At 35.9% G+C, this 18,024-nt stretch overlaps 1 protein-coding gene across 1 annotated transcript in view; it reads right to left on the minus strand.

The window, feature by feature from the left end:
- Positions 1-5,823: 5,823 nt before the first annotated feature.
- The window catches only part of LOC121428616 (GTPase-activating Rap/Ran-GAP domain-like protein 3), a 102,330-nt gene continuing 90,129 nt past the window's right edge, over positions 5,824-18,024 (minus strand). Inside the window, 16 exon segments of the mRNA XM_041625377.1 lie at positions 5,824-7,317; positions 8,018-8,123; positions 8,924-9,042; positions 9,428-9,508; positions 10,450-10,516; positions 11,187-11,296; positions 11,299-11,335; positions 11,887-12,050; positions 12,563-12,676; positions 13,507-13,605; positions 14,150-14,197; positions 14,771-14,834; positions 15,350-15,424; positions 15,849-15,959; positions 16,576-16,691; positions 17,786-17,892. Coding sequence (XP_041481311.1) covers positions 6,392-7,317; positions 8,018-8,123; positions 8,924-9,042; positions 9,428-9,508; positions 10,450-10,516; positions 11,187-11,296; positions 11,299-11,335; positions 11,887-12,050; positions 12,563-12,676; positions 13,507-13,605; positions 14,150-14,197; positions 14,771-14,834; positions 15,350-15,424; positions 15,849-15,959; positions 16,576-16,691; positions 17,786-17,892 — 2,344 coding nt within the window. The 3' untranslated portion in view covers positions 5,824-6,391.

Consider the following 18,024-nt stretch of genomic DNA (forward strand, 5'->3'; position numbering starts at 1 on the left):
CATTCAAATGACTTCTCATTCAACTGGTTCCTTTGTTTTTGAAAAGGTATTATTATCTGTCTTAAATATTATTTTATCCTTATTTTTTCATACAAATTTGTTCCTTGAAAGTCACCTAGCTGCCTAACTATATGTATTCACTAAAACTTGAGCAGATGTTAGCTCAGTGGTGTAACAGTCACCTTATGACTGGTCCACAATCGCATTTTAAAAGTACATTTTTATTTAAGGCTCAAATTAACTGAAAGAAAAATAACAATTTTGAATGATTGCGAGCCTGCGTTTTGAAGTAAAGGTCAAATTAGTTTAAAATCGTAGCCAATTGTACGATTGCTATGACGTTATTGCGACTAGATATTGAATTCACTTTTGTTTAAATAAAGATGATAGCATACCCGGTAGTCACATATTCGAACATAGGTATTCGTGCGATGGTTTCGGACATTACACAGTTTGATGTTCCATGTCTCAATATTAGCATCAATTACATTTTGTTTCAAAATCGGATCACAGATTGATTTGAATAATTTAAGAAAAATCAAACAAACATCACCTGGTACATGTGAAAAAGGAGACATTAAATCATTTCTTGTTTTATAGTTCAGTACTTTTATTCCAAAGTTTTTGATTCATAATGTTTTACACATAATATATCAATCATAGCACAAGGTTCTGTGAAAAGCAAATTTACAATTGTTGCTTATAACTTTGAAGATGAAAAACAACAACAAACAAATCATACATATGTTACAGCTGTGCATCATTGTGCAACCAAGACAAGGCATGCTCACATTAGCAAATATCTTCTCTATTTATACAAATAAAAAATATGACAGATTTAAGTTACACTATTATTTACTTTACTACAAGTACAAGTTGATTAAAATCTTTGTGTACTGTTATATAATCTAGTAATGTACAAATTCAAATTAAATCTATAAAGTCAGCTCCAAAGTGTAGTACTATATTTATAATACAACTCAGAATATTAAAAGCTCTGATAAACTCTGAGATAAAATAGAATGTAGTAATCATAAAGTGTAGTACCAATATCAATTGCATCAACAAACCCAGAAATATATAAATCTTCAATAATATTTTCATTTGTACGAGCTAGAAATTGTTGCTCCGGGTATAAAGAGGCAAAATATAACATTTACAAACAAGACTTTCACCGATGGCAACTCAAGTACACAATGTGACCATACACAGAACTTTGCACTGGACACAACATACAATGTAACTCATTCACAGTTCCAGAAATGGTGTGACTATTCAAAGTCAGGTCCGATTTGCTATTTAACTTCATGTATATCAGGCCCAGCCCAAACTAAAACTAATTAAAATGCATTAGGCTGTATAGTGAGTGATTGTATTACTGACCGGCCTTGTATTACCGAACGTGCGCATCGTATGCGTCAGAAAATAATTTCATACGCTCAATTCTTTGTAACATCCTTCCAAAGGGAACTTGAATAGAAAGATGTTGAAAAATGGTCAAAACACATTTTCAAAGTCCTTAATATTCTAAAAAGAATAAAATATGGTCAAAATAGCTCATCAGTGATTTTGTTGATTTCTCAACTTTTCCCATAGAAAACACACGTTGGGTAATACGATACCTTTTTCAAGTGACCAAAATATTTCACATCCGAAGAGGGGTCCAATTGGAAGCTACTATCAAAAGGAAAAACGATTTAGGCAATTTTTTTACATAAATATATTTATATTTTGGAGGTAATTGTGTATTTATGGTGAAAGTTTGGTGAATTTTATGAGAATAATATTTTTAAAATGATTGAATTCATGAAAAGTGTTCGGTAATACGATCCACTACCATACTTGTGTATACTTATTTCAGAGTAAATCCCAATCAGGGGCCTGTAAAACAAAGCTTATTAATTTTTGTAGAACCCCTTTTTTTTCTAAAGATTGATTGCACTGGCCAGAATGGCACTGGCTACAATTTAGAATTTATCTTGAAAATCAAGCCAATATTTAATCGCTAAGTTTTTTGTTATTGGGCCCAGGGCTTGATACAATCGATAATGTTGCAGCAACGCATAATGTCACACCAACGCATAATGTCGCAGATTGCGACATTTTGCCAAGAGCGTCCAATGCATAATGTCGCAGTCAACGCATAATGCGTTCCGACATGTGACGTTATGCGTTAGAAAAGTTAGGACATTATGCGTTGACTGCGACGATGCGTTGGACGCTTTTGGCATTATGTCGCAATCTGCGATATTATGCGTTGGTAGGTACGACATTATCGGTTGTAACAGGACTGAACAGGATGGGGGAACAAGTTCTCGGGAACCGACTGACCTAAAACATGTATTTGTAGCATCATAGGAAATACATGCCATTTTGCTCTGATGACAGCCCAAATAGTCCCTAAAATTAGTTCTTTGGGGCGACCATTCTTTCTAGAGTCGCTCCAAGATCTGTTCCAAACAATATTCAAGATTATTCAGAAAATCAATATTCTAACTGTTACAGAAGAATGATATTTGCTTTTACTGCACAATTTAGTTATACACCTGAAAGATAGCCCCTCAAATGAAAGAAATAAGCCCCCCAAAATTCTGCAATTGCGGAAAAGAAAAATGGCCCTTAAGAATAAAAATTGTTTCCTTCCCTGAATTGTAGCATTTTGTAAGTGCAAATGCTTGGGGTGAGAGGGACTTCTTTACTCTTAGAAACTGTGTGCATTGATGTCACTGGGTCACCATCTTTAGTGGCTGAAGCCACTGCTTCGTATGTGTTGGTGATGTGCATCACTGACAACTCTACGTGTATTCCTATATTCTCTGAGGGAGGTTGTTATCAGATTATGATGACTTTATGTATAAGTTCTACTGTTTTGATGTATTAACAAAAATCTTGAAGAATACTAAATTCTTTCTGCAAAGGTACATGTATACTTATTTATTCATACCATGGCCTTCCTTCATAATGGTTATTTAGAAATGCTATTAAAACAGCAGTATTTGGAACTTGTATTCCAAGTAGATTTGGGGCTGCTTCAGATACATGTAGCGAGCTAGACTTGCAAAAGACTGGAATATGATAAGCCAGTGCCGTACTGGCTCAGTTTTCTATTATGCTTAATGGTTAAATGGGATAAATCACAGGTTCTTGATGTCCTTGAAGATTAAAAAAGACCATTTCTGACCCAAGGCAGTTGGTTGTATTTTGTGCATTTACGAAGGAATACAAATCCAGCTATTGTAAAAGCCATAGTAAGGAAATTCTATATCTGACAGGTGATGAAGTGCTGTGTTTGGTATGAAAAATTGGGCCATATAACACAAGTCTTTATGATTGCTTTATATGACTGATTATACATTGTCAATAAAATCTATTGTTGAAATCTGTCCTACATGCAACTCTGCCTAATGGGGCATTGCAAGAAACTTGCGATCAATTGCAAGTCCCTAAATTATTCATGTCTTACAATTGATTGTAAATTTGTGATTGATTGCTAATCTGCTTCTTGAAACAAGGAGTGTAATCTGTTTTGCTACAGCTCAAATTGATCGAACAATTGTAAAATTGCAACAGAATATTTGCAATTGATTGCAAATATTTTCTTGCAACACCCCCTAAGTCAAATTGTTGGAACAACAAAAATCTTTTCGACAAAGAGATATATAAGACCTGATTTTAATCTGTGGACCGTTTCACGAAAGGACTTGCTAAATCTTTCATGTGACCGTAATCAGTTACCAAATGAACAGTACTTCTCAGCCACAACAAATATTGATAAAACCAAAGGTCCTAGAGGTCGATTTAGGCCAAGTTACCAGGAGTATCATTTCAAAGCTTTGTGTTATTGATCATTCACTACGACACCAATCTAAAATGTATCACGGAGGGGCCACTTCCATTGACGAATGGATACCAGGCGCGACCATGGGGTTTAAAAGAGCAGGCACCCTATGCAAGTATTTTCCATATTCTGAAAATGCACCCTTAAAAGTATTGGCATGTGAAACCCTACCCTTAATAATTATTGAAAACCGTTAAAACAGTACCATTACTTGACCCCCTAAACTAGTAAGATATATGCCCTAATTAAGTATTATAGTGTTTTTGATACCCTTATTACGAAACATGCCCAATCTTTAAAAAGATCCTCTTTACGCGTTTCTTTGGTTGCGCTCGTCTTGTCAATGCAAGTGCCCCCCCACCCCTCACCAGGGGGAATGTACACATCCTTTCAAAGTCTTCGGTAAAATATGATGTATAGTCATTCATTTTCTGTATGAAGAACTGTGACATTGTTATTTTTCAATAGTTGAGACTGATTGGATCAGTCACAATTCTTATGTAACACAAGGCCCTGGTATTTCAGGTGAAAATTTTCTTACACAATTTATAAAATCAATTTTTCTATGCAAGGTAAATTGACCCTGATCAGATAAAAAAACTCTTACGTGTAGACCAGTTTTGTTATGACATGTAGTACATGCACCATACATGTATGTGAAACGTATAGATTTTTTTTGGTCATATATTTGACATATTTGATGATACCTTCATTGTAAGCCTACAAATATACATATGACAAGAATCATGTTGTCCAGATGACCTAATCTATAACTAAGAGAGAATATAAGAACTATTCTTGAATTTTTTTCCTAGGGGTGGTTTCACAAAGGATAAAGTCTGACTAAAATCATGCTTATGTGCCGATGTGCTCATGATATTTAATATGTAATATTTAATGCACTGGTAAAAAGGTTGGGGAACTCGGGGGGGGGGGGGTCATGGACCCTCCAAATTTTCACCACCAAGAAAAAAAAGACGGGGGAAATAACATTATTTTTTTTAATATGTCTAAATTAAAAATAAGATATTTGTATTAAGAAAGTAAACATTTTCCCTCCTTCACTTTCCTCGCTTGCAGCATTTCAGAAATTTCGCTCCATACACCATATTTGGCCCCATCAAAATTTTTTGCTCATTATGCTAATGATAAAATATATACGGAGCATCCCAAGAATGTGAAGCTGTGTTATACATGTATACCACAATCACCTGTGAATTTTAGTCAAACTTAAATCTTATACCTCAGTCAAATTTGCTCTATGGCGGCCGTACGGCAAGTCGAAAACAGTCATTTTATTCATTTTTATTCAAGCCATCTGTATATAGCTGGTGCAAAAATGTTAAAACGGCTATCTTGACTCGTCATACAGCCACCGTAGAGCAAATGTGACAGCTATGAGTGAAACACCCCTAGGTTTGCTGTACTTCTATAGGTTTAGGGTAAAGGTTCTACTTTCAGCTTAGATTATTTTGATCCCCATCAACCAGTCATTCTATTTTTCATATCAAGCTTATTAATACTCGAATCTACAGGACAGATTATCAAATTTGCAGTTGTTTACATTGTCATTCATACTTTTAAAATAACTTAAAGGGTACAAGGCTGCCAAATCTCTGATGGTCAGAGATGCCATGTCTGTTGCAGTACCAGAAATAAACATTTTATGTACTCGATGAATCATGAGATTGTTACAAGCTTACATCTACCTACCATCCTCTTTCAGTTGATATCTTGCATAAAAGGTGCACATTAATTAATGAATCTACTTCAGCCTGAATCAAGAGAGTTAAGAAACTTACTGCATTAAAGGGGGAGTGAATTGTGTGGTCTGTCATCGACTGTGTGTTATAAATACATAGTCTTCAAATGTACGCTTTCAGATATCTACTAATACTACAGAGAGCAAATTGACCTTTAATTGTATTTGTATAGAGAAACTAAAATGTTTTAAGAGGAAAAGTAATTGTTTTGCTACTTGGTAACATAATTATTGCGGTATAAATGTATTGAGTAGTTAATAGCATGTTATCATTCAAGTGGGTCTATATTACTAGACTACGCTAGCATTATGGGTAAGGAAACTGGCCATGTATGATTAGTTGAGGACTTGAGATGGCGCTTTTGGTTCGTATCTTCTTTAAAGGTGAGTGGGTTTACATCCCACTGCTGCCACCATAACTTCAAACCTTTGATGTTTCATGACTTTGGCATTGCCGGATGTATTTAAAGACTTATATAAGTTCCACATAGAGGAGACCCACTTACCTGTATATTCCACTGGGTTTGATAGATAAGTGACGAGGGGACACACCCAAAGGGGAATCCAAATTTGGGCATTGTAAATTAGACCTTGTTAAATGTGATGGAAAGGGTAGATTGCAGATGACCTGTTGGCAATGGACATATTCATACAAACATGATACAAATTCATGCATAACTCTGCAAAATGATTTCATATCGGGGCAGTGTAAAAAGCCCATCATTTTGTTCAGTCAACATAAAATCATATGAAATGCAAAATTACACCAACACATGACAACAGCGTTACTATCATTTCAAATCAATATCGTCATCATCAACAGAAGTCGATAAGGCGAACGGGCTCGGTGGGTGACCATTGGTTGACTTTCCATTCGATGGGAGCTCAAGAAAGACGGATCCACCGTCTTCGGACTGAAGTGAAGATGTATTTGAAACTCGATCAGAGCGAGGAGAGTGAATCAAACGCCCTAATAACTCGACTCTCATCTCTGCCTCTGACTGCTGTGACAACGTGCTTCCAGTGCTGCCAAGACGATCAGCAAGTGGGCTTCGAGGAGGGGGGATGAACTCAAACCCTATGTCCCCCTCACTCTTGTTGTTATTGTTGTTCTCAATGCGTACTGGATAAAAGACTGAGTCTGACTGCGTGCTTGAGGTACTTGACGTGAACCGTGATCGGCCACTTGCCCGTTTGCTTGGCTGACCGAGGAGCTCTGCACGCGCATCGTTGTCTGCCTGTGTTGAATTCCCTTTTCGTCTTACCAGTCGTGGTGACCGGAGGCAACCGAATTTGTGCCTGCGTGTTTCTGCAGTTTCCCCACCTTTGCTTGGTGAGGTCGGATACCTTCCGGGAAGGGAATCTGTTGATTCAAAAGAGAAGTCTGATTCAGAGTAGCCAGAGTCTGAGTACTCTTGCGAAGGTCTAGGACCAGCCTTGACCTTTGTTAATGTTTGCGGAGGTAATGATGTCACTGGGATGCTTACTGTCAGGATTTCCGAATCACATTCATCCTTTGTAGGGGAACCCGAAGTTATCTGGAAACGTCGAGCAGGTGTCGGTGGAGACTCTGCAATGTTGACAAGAGGCGAGATGAAGGAACGAGGTCGGCAGTTGTTGGAGGGGGTTGGCAGTGGTCTCTCACTCATTTGTCCTACGAGACTGATCAAGGGTATCTTGTAAATCCTCACTGCTGCACCTGAGAAAGGACCGTAGGCTGAAACATAGAAAGGACAAATAATGTTAACTTCATGTCACTGACGCACATTGGCAGACAGCTCAACCATTTGGAGCATGAAGGAAAGAATTTTGATTATTTTCTGCCCTGAACTGTGGTACTATATAATTTTCACACCTGTACTTGTGTTGATGATTTTACTCCACACTCACATGTATAAGCAATATTACTAGTTGATTAAATTCAGACAAAGCATTCCTTCGACATGTTAAGAGATAAATTACAATTCTTGGCATCCAGATTGCACACATCATTATGCCATGTCTGGCAAGCTTCAGGAAAGTTTTCAAGTTGTCACGAACAACCCATGTTTGATAAAAGGCTGACAAGAATGGTAACTTTGTAATCATGGTCCAGGCTTCAGTAGCCGGTTTAAAATCATGGTTTCCTGATGATTCCCATGAAAGCAAGGTTACCATAATTAGAATTCATTGTGAAAAGGGACCCAGTGTCCGTCTCTCCAGCTATCTCATATTATTATCACTTTATCACTTTTACACTTTATCTTTGTATCAAAGTCTATATCTCGCTATACATTTTTCCCTCGTGTCAGTGTGAAATTTCTCTCTTCCTCTTTTATGCATCTCTCTCTCTCGATTTCTCTTTCTCTCTATCTCCCTCTTCATCTTCCTCTCCCTTTGTCTACCAGGTTTTCAACCAAGTTCTTATGTTAACTCACTTTGTGGTGGTGATGTAGGACTGGAGAGAGGACTGAAAGCACGGACAGGCTCCTTAGGACTTGGTTGGAGAACATCCATACCCATTGATGTGAAGTACATATCGCACTGTGTAAGTGAAGAAATTAATAGACAAACAATAAATAATGAATCAATAAAAAAGGATATCATAATGATTATGATGAATTTTTGTCCAATACTCTTTTTTTTTAGGGGGGGGGGGGTTCTGCTATTAGGGTAGCTCCGGTCCTGCATGACCATTTATCATTAACTGTCATAATGATAATTTATAAATGAAACAACTCATCAATTTTTTTTCTGATGCATGGTTTATTGACTTATGTAATTTTTAGGATACTAGCTCTGATAAACTTTCTTCTTTTAATATAGTTCGTATAGTTCTGATCTGTAGTTGTGGAGATGTTGGTAATGAAGGCGAGTGGCATGATGATGATGGTAATTCTCTGTTTTGTCATATTGATGATAATGATGCCAGTGATGATGGTGATGATGATGATGGTGATGACGATGATAATGATGCCAGTGATGATGGTGATGATGATGATGGTGATGACGATGGTGATGATGATGGTGATGATGACGATGGTGATGATGATGGTGATGATGATAAAAGATGACAGTGATGATGATGATGACTGACTGTACTGGTAGCAGTGGTGGTGGGTATGGTTATGATGATGATGGTGGTAGTGGAGATGATAATGATGAGATGGTGGTGATGATGATGGTGATGATGATGGTGATGATGATAAAAGATGACAGTGATGATGATGATGATGACTGCTGGTAGCAGTGGTGATGGGGATGGTTATGATGATGATGGTGGTGGTAGTGGAGATGATAATGATGAGATGGTGATGATGATCAGGTATGAAAAACATGTTTACCTTGGATGTGATGAGGTTGATTCTTGGCATGGTCATCGTGTGAACTAGATTACCATTGACAACTAGACGAATCTCCACAGAGTCTGGAGTGAAGGCTAAAATGTAGGGAAATGCGCACACTGCAAAATAGAAGATACAGTATTTGATCCTGCATTATTACAAGTTGAAAGAGTGGAATATGATACCAGAAATAAAGATTCTCTTAGTCGCATTTTATTCTGCTAACTAGCTGAATCTCCGTGCATCATGTCTGTCTATATGTGCACACACAAAAAGTAATGTTCTATTGCTTCTGCGTTCTCATAACAAATTTTACCAAAATCCCTTTATTAACAATTAAATTGAGCAATACAGTCTGAGATTATGAAATTTGCCATAAACTAAAGAGAAACCTGGGAAATGGTTAATGTTTGATACTGCTATGTTTGACTCTAATTTTGAAAATTTCTACACAAAAAAATCACTTGACATGTTGAAGAATGTAATTATTTAAGAAAGATTTACCAATTGCCCTTGGAGCTGAATTCCAATGCATGTCAAAATCTGAAGAAGCTTCTCCATTCAGTCGTCTGAACTGTGATATATCTGCATGAAAGAGAAAAAAAACATGCATCTAAGATTTTTACGATCTCAAAATATCTATATAAGCTCAGATGAATGGATCCTTTGAGGAAGTGTGGGCCAAAATGTAGATATGTTTATGATGACAACGATGATGATGATTTATAAGAAGTATTAGTTGTACACGAAGTAGGGGTAGGAGTATTAGTAGCAGCTTATAGTAGTAAAAATAGTTCAATCAGGGAGTTGGGATCATCTTAAGCATCATCACCATATTCATCATCTCTACCATTATTATTTTTAACGACATTCTATATGTTTTGAGTCATTGTTAAAAATCAGGAAAATATAGGTATGATGACGATGATTTGTAGCAGTATTACTAGTCGTGTAGTGGTAGTAGTTGAAGTAGTAGTAGTAGTGGGTAGTAGTAGTAATAGGTTTTAGTAGTAGACGTAGCAGTAATAGCAGTAGTAGTAGTAGTAGTAGTATAGTAGAAGTAGTAGTAGTAGTAGCAGTAGAAGTAGTAGTAGTAGTAGTAGTAGTAGCAGCAGCAGCAGCAGTAGTAGTAGTAGTGGGTAGTAGTAGTAATAGGTTTTAGTAGTAGTCGTAGCAGTAGTAGTAGTATAGTAGAAGTAGTAGTAGTAGTAGTAGTAGTAGTAGTAGAAATAGTAGTAGGTAGTAGTAGTAGTAATAGTAGTAGTAGTAGTAATAGGTAGTAGTAGTAGTACATGTAGTAGTAGTAGTAGTAGTAGTAGTAGTAGTAGTAGTAGTAGTATCATTTTCATTGCCATCATGTCATTTTTTATTATCATTACCATCATCACTATCATTGCTATTTATATTTCTAAAACTACATTTTAACAAACTTAAAAAAAAAACAAGAGAAAAACTCTCAGAAAAATCTGTAAAGACTTTTTGAGAAAGATATAGTGCTCCCATATCTAAGGAAGATATGAACTTACGATTGTAAGAAAGAAGTACTTCCGGCTCATCATCTTCATATATATCAACAGCAGATACCAGTGAAACCTGTCAGTTCAAAATGAAATATATATGAATGCATGCATATAGGAAAATCGATAATTGCATGCAGACTATTCTGAACAAAATATTGAAGCTACATGTATCATGAAAGCAAAATATCACTGTGACCAAGGCCAAATGAACCATGTCAACATCCTCAATAATCATTTCCACTTTAATCCAGCCTTAGTGCTTTAATAGTTGTCCAACAAATCCAATATGAAAATGCTTATAGAGCTTACATGTTTCTAGAGAAATATTCCTAGCAGGGGCCGTGCCAGGATAAGGCGATGGCGGGGGGGGGGGGCCTGAAAGATGAAGGAAACATCTTTTTTTCCCAATCAAATGACAAGGGTATTATTATTCAGTGACATGACTCAAATATCTCTTTTGTTAAGACTCATTCTTCTCTTTTTCTCCTATATTAAAAAAAAAAAGTCGGGGGGGGGGGGGTTATTGCACCTAAGCCAACACCTATACACTGCAAAAACGCCATTGTTAATTTTACACCAGCCTGGTATCTATATCGGTTTACGCCAGACACGCAAACACCGTGTTGGCGTAAGGCTAACACCAATTTGGCATTCAAGCAACACCAGTTAGTGTTAAACCAATATCGGTTTGATTCTTAATTGTTGTTTTTAACACCGCATTTTTACAGTGTATCTCTTGTTACCCCCAATTGCATACAAGATGTTTGCCTGAAATGTCCCATTTTCTCGTTGACAAGGTCATACTGATGTCTATATCCGACTACAATGTGATTATCTCCGTGCCCATCATCATCAGGCACATTAACGAGGGAACATCGCCAGCAGACAACTCCTGTGAAAATGAGATTACATATTTGATTAGATATATATTATTACATTATTATTATTATATAATATTTATTATATATATTATATATATATATATAATATTATTATTATTATTATATATTATATTATATATATGATTCAATTCATGATCTTGGTCTTGATTTTTTATTTTTCTTCTTTTCATGTCTCTTCTTTTATATATATAATATTCACACTGGGTCATGTGAATAGTTTTAAGAGTACACGGTTTAAGCTCTACAAATCAATCATTTCATTACCTACCTTCCAACCTACTTACCTATTTCTTTATCAATCTGCCTATACATCTATCTATCTATCCATCCATCCATCCATCCATCTATCTACGTCTCTGCCTCATATGCACAACTGTTCCTTTATTGCCTTTATTAACTCTGCCTTTCGAAAATAATTTTCTTTTTATTTAGGCCTATCACCCCCTATATCTCTCTTATCTATCTCCTCTCTCAATCTCTCGCTTTCTCTCCCTCTTACTATCTTTTATCTACCTGCCCATCCTCTCTCCGATAAACTCACCCTTGTGAACTGAAACCCTTCAACCGTATCGGTATCAGCGGCTTTACACCAGGCCGACCAAGCCGCGTTATGTTTCCATGTCATGAGTATCATCTTCTTCCCTACAGCTATCACCATTCTAAGATGGCTTCCTCCTGGTCGGCTCACCGAAAACAGGTGGCAGCCTGCAAAGGAAATATCAAAATTCAGCACCAACTTGGATAAGCATGCTGCATTTTCAAAACAAATCTGTAAGTATATGACTAGCTTGTGCACCAACTTTTCTTCGAGCAGTACTTGAAATGCAAATCATACGTCCATGTTGCTAAGATATTAATGGAAGAGTTATCCTCAAATTATTACATTGCATAATAGCTTATAAAGCTAGCTATGATCAATCAGGGCGTCGCCTTATCAACTTGCCGCAGTGTTAAAATAGCATCATCCGTGAAAAAATGTCCCTTACTGTAATTAGTATTTGACAGCACTACATTCTTGTAACTTTTTCCAGTCTGTTTTTCTTGTTTCGTGCCCCCCCCCCATTTCATATCTTTCAATTTGCTTTTTTTTGCTTATTAGTCACTGTCAAATTAAGTTTGAAAATTATGTATTTATACTTTAATTTTATATGAAGTTCAACTTCAATATTTCCTCCAGATTGGTGCACACCGATTTTATTGAAAAACAAAATTATTACCTTTTGATCTCTCTATTTTATGATTCCGGCAGTCATTCTTTGTTCTGATCAAGCTCTCATTCTCTTGTCCTTCAAAGTCTGATAATCTGAACACATATATTCGACCATCTTTCCCTAAAGTAAAAGCAACACAAAAATAAATCACGATAGGCGATTGAAGATTTGTTTCAACAAAACCTTCAGAAAAATTATAACATTGCATAAGAGTTTTAATGCTGCAAAAAAATGAAATTTTGACTGCATTTGAATAAATGAAATTAAAAAGGCAATTTTTCCTTGGGAATTTGTTTCAATATCAAGAATGTTCATCGACTTCTACAAATTTCAACTTTAGCAAATCAGATTCAATTGAAAACATACTTGGCTTGTGATACTCCTGACAGTCGTAATAAGAATAACTTAACTTGCAGCTTACGAAATAGCCCAGATTGTTGTATAAATCCCACAGTTCTAATTAATAGTCTTGTGAAAGTCAGTTGAAGTGAAATTAACATAATTATGACCGAGTCTTCCTTGAAAAATTGTTTGAGCCATTAATAGAATATCATTAAGATACTAGTGATAGGAGAACTGTACCTTTCTAAATAAAAAAAGAAGTGATTGGTTTTATAAAATCAATCAGAATATAGGCAATATATCATGGAAGGGAATTTTCATTGATCTTAACCAATTTTATGAGTTTTGTTGTTTCCATTGTGACTGAAGTTTTGTCAAATGTAATATGTGTGTGCAGGTCATGACTGAATAGAACAGTTCTAGTGGCAATCAGGGATGTTGTTTAGGCTTCCGAGTTCAGAGGCCGCTAGAGAATACCTTCTCTCATAGACTTTGTACACTTGATTTGGGCCAAGGCTGAGGACAAGGCCAGCAAAATTTGGCCACTATGCCAGCCTTGACTACATCCCTGGTGGTAAAACATGATTACATTGTTTCTGTGGTTATACCTTTGTCAGCTCTGGCTAATAATAATCCATGAGCCTCTACCACGCTGAGCTGCTTGAAAGAGACCGTCTTATCAAAGATCATCCGAGGACTAAGACCCTCTGAAAAAAAGAGAGAAACACTCCATGTATTTTAATGTTTTCATACATCTGGCAGAAAAGCACAACTGCTCTTGCCTCTTTATAGCGAGCTGGGCTTAAAATTCTACAATGCATTGTATACGTTCGTATAGTATTGCAAAAATCTACATTAGATTAGGTTCAGCAGTGTCAAATCCTTGCCTGCATGAAGTATTGATCATGACATGTATATATCTTGTTAAGAATAATTGATAAATTGATATAATACACCCGACACTTCAGGGATGCACTGTTGCTGCTTGAAAATGAAACATTCTTATATTTTTTAATTAAAAAAAAGAAGACACATATCTTGGGCAGCTAATCCCTTGACTGACAGGGACAGAGTGATGGGGGAGTTTGCATGCCGGTGGTGAGCCCCATAATATTTTGATTGATTAAAATCTCATCAAATTTGGATTGTGAGGATCGATACTCATTAATATTATTTAATTGCGATGTCTCTTCAATTGTAGTATTTCTGCCTGATTAATGTCAAAATCTATAATAATATAAACATCCTTACCCTCAATGATGAAGACCCCTGATTCTGTGCCAACCATGAGCTTATCACCTAGAGGGTGGAGAAAACAAGAAAAGTGTTGATGTCTATTTCCATAAGCAAAGAACTGTCAAAAAATCCATTAGGATGAGATCTTTCTTTTTAAAGAAAAGGTTTCCTTCAATAAAGGAGCGGACGTGACAAAAGATTTCCGGTAAACTTAAAGTGAAATGATATCATGCCACTTGAGCAAAATATATGAAATTAGTTCATTTTTATTATTGAAAAAATATTTTGAAACCTGATACATATCAAATTCGTCCACTCTTCAAAGAAAGCGATCCTAACCTAAAACCTTGAAGAAGTGAAGAAAATACAATTAAAAAAATAGAAAATAAAGTAAGTGTTGGCATTAAGACTATGTTACTATTTACAAAAAAAATCTGATGTCAGATGTCTAAAAATATCTTGAAATATGCAGTGAACTGGATGATTTCAAGCAACATATTTAGCAATAAGTGTACTGGAATGCATATTTACCAAATATTTTAGAAATAATTTTAACTTAGAATTTCAATTTTGGTTTTTCATAATATGAACATACTAAATGTGCATGGAAATAAGTAATATTGAAATTCAACATACCCCATGAATCTCCACATACAATCTCAAAAAGGAAGTCACTCTGTATACACTGCGGTTCCCAAGGCTGTAAAGGAAAATAATAAATGTTTTAAATATTATTATTCTGTGAATAGATATGAGAATAAGTGATAAGTGGATGGATAATTATAACGATGGGTCAATGAAAACAATACTCATAACGACTAGCTACACAATCGATTTTCAGTAGAGAGACGCAGTCAGAGCAAAGTAATCGATTTTCAGGAGAGAGACGTAATTACAGAACAAAACCAAAAAAGGTAATTTAAACGACGTAATGTAACAACGTCAAGGTTGCAGATTATAAGCCCTATTCACAAAACAGCAACTGTGATATGATTTGTTAAGATGACGTGGTATTACTCAGGATACAAATAATCAAAACTTCAACTTACCTATAAAGACAGAAACATATTCCTGTTTCCTTAAATTGTTTGACATGGATCAAAGCAATTAAAAAACCAAAGAAGCAAGGAACTGAGATAGTTGAAGCTAGAAGGCAGAGTTTTGTTAAGAGGGAAATGAAAAGGGAAAATCTTCATATTTGATTAATGATCTTACCTCTCTCTTTAGTAAGCTCGTCGTTGCAAGGCTTGTTGGGGCATCCCCTTTAACAATGGTTTTGAGTTTAAGAACCTGATAAAGAAAACAAAAATTATAAAAATCTTGAACAAGTAAACTCATCTTAACCTGTTAGCATCATCTTTCAAATGACATATAATCTCTTCAACGAATTTGTAAAAACATGCTTTTGAAAATATCATATGAATCGATTACTTATATGCAGGAAAGCAGTCAATACAAATTCAAAGTGTTTCTCGTGTGTTCAATTACTTTAAATTACCCCCATCCCACAAAACACACACATGCAAAAACGTTGTACAAAAACGTTAAAATGACGGATATTTTGGATGGTCAGCCCCCCTACTTTGAAAACAGTTCCACGTCTCCTGCCTCCTACCCTCTACCCATATCCCCCTCTCCCTCACTCTCACTGCCCTACCTCTTCCTTACCCCCTCCTCCCCCTTCTCTCTTTCTATTTGTCATCAAGTCACTCACCTGTCCTATCTTCACAAATTCGGCTTGCCTTGCTTCTTCCTTCTTACTTCTCCAGCCCCAGACAGGGTCAGGAATGACGTCACTAAATGACCTCTTGTTTAGCATGTTTTGCTGATGTAAATCACAGACACAAACAGGAATCAAACTTAACGTTAAAAATCTCTAAAATTGTTTGTCGATTTGACAGAAGTCAAGCTGGCAGTCAAACTACGAGCCGTTTCTCTCTCTTTTTGTTTTGTCTGTTTTGCTTAATTTCAATTTCAGATAACGGAATCTATTAAGGTGTAGATGGGCTATATGCTTAGAATTCATATTATTTCATTTCTTGACTTATTGGTATATAAACATGGAAATAACCATCATAGACTGGAGGAGCAAATATACAAACACGTAAATATGATTTTACCATGGATCCAATAAAAACATATAGAAAAGGGTAAACTTTCATTGATATTTTAGATTAAGAAATATTGAACAAGTTACATGATTTGTGCTTGTATTGATTGCATATTTGTAACAGTTCAAGCTTTATAATCGGCCGTTGTATAAAGGTTTCAGAAACTTCGTATTAAAAAACCCCTGTAAAACATCCTTTTGAAACTTGTTTATTCATCTTTTACTGTATCTACTATTCTACATCATGACATACCCTATCACTGTTTTAATTTTATCTTGAAAAGAAAAAAAAAAAAATAACTCACTTTAGTTAAGGATAAAGTATCCATACCTTATTCGTTTCTTGCATCATATCTTGTTGTAGGTTTTTGATAAGCATTTCCAATGTTCGTTGGCGCTTGTTGGCAAAGATAGGCGTGTTGAAGGCAGCTTTTTCTCCATTAATGACTGCATTTTCAAATTAAAAGTAAACAAATTGTAGAAATTTCAATAAGGCCACCACAAAATCATCGATTTTAATCTTCCGTACCATGAAATAAGTTGAACCACAGGTAAAAATGCAAAATATCAGTCCCCAGGGGGGCCACTTACATTGACGAGTGGATACCATGCGCGACCAAAAAACACGTAAAAAAGATGTCTTTTTCACGATAGGACACGTTACGTACGTAACGTGATAAGGGTATCAAAAACACAAAAATTATGGGAAAAGGGTATCTATTTCGCTAGGAAAGTTACGTGTTTATGGTCAAATTTGCGGGGATGATAAAACAAAATTAAAATGTTTTACAAAGGATGTCCTTTTTGCCCCAACACTACGTGTTTAGAGTCCGATTTGCTCGAGGTGAAGAAGGTGGCGTCGTACTAAACCAAATGATGTGTATGAAGGTAAAATCGACAACCGACGGACCTGTGACATAACATGAAAATATCGCTGTACTTGTTTAGGGGTTCATTTCAAGGAATACTTGCCAAGAACATCTTTTTGTTTCCAATACTTATTAAGGGTAGGGTTTCACACGCCACTACTGGTTAAGGGGTGCATTTTCAGAATATGGAAATTACGTGTTAAGGGTGCTTTTCGAGACCCCATGGTCGCGCATGGTATCCACTCGTCAATGGAAGTGGCCCCCCGGGTATCAGTCTCATCATCGATTGGCTTTCCATATGATAGATTGAAAGGTTAAAAGCATAAAAATAACTTTATGCTGTACCAAATCATCGGTAAAAGATAAACCTCTATGATATCTTCATTTATTTGTGCATTCCAAAGAATATTACAATTTAAAAGCTAATTGAAACGATGACATTTTTGATACCTTAAGTTGGCAAATCAGTGAATACATGAATATCAGATGGATGAGAATACACCTTTGTGTATGAATATGAAATCAAACGAATCATGATAAATCATGAAAGAACAATTCAGAAAGGCTCTTAAATGTTTTTTTTTTAAGAAAACCAATATGCATAACCCTGCATAAGTCATAATGAAGTTGGATGGTAGTCCATCGATCACTGTAAGAAAGTCGGGAGCTTACGTTTGACGAGCAGAAAATCTCGGAATGCGTGATGGTCGTCGAAAACAGCAGGAGCAGGCAGCGGTGGACCAAATAAAGGCACAGACTCTTCAGAATACACTCGTAACCTATTATAGACACACATTCCAAACAAATTTAATAAACATTTAAATTCATAGACGTTTTTGGTTGGAGAATAGCCCCAAACTATGGATTTTTTTGTACATGCACAAAATGAAAATGATACTTTAGAAAGGGTT

This window comes from Lytechinus variegatus, chromosome 15 (genome assembly GCF_018143015.1).
Source record: "Lytechinus variegatus isolate NC3 chromosome 15, Lvar_3.0, whole genome shotgun sequence".
NCBI lineage: Eukaryota > Metazoa > Echinodermata > Echinoidea > Temnopleuroida > Toxopneustidae > Lytechinus > Lytechinus variegatus.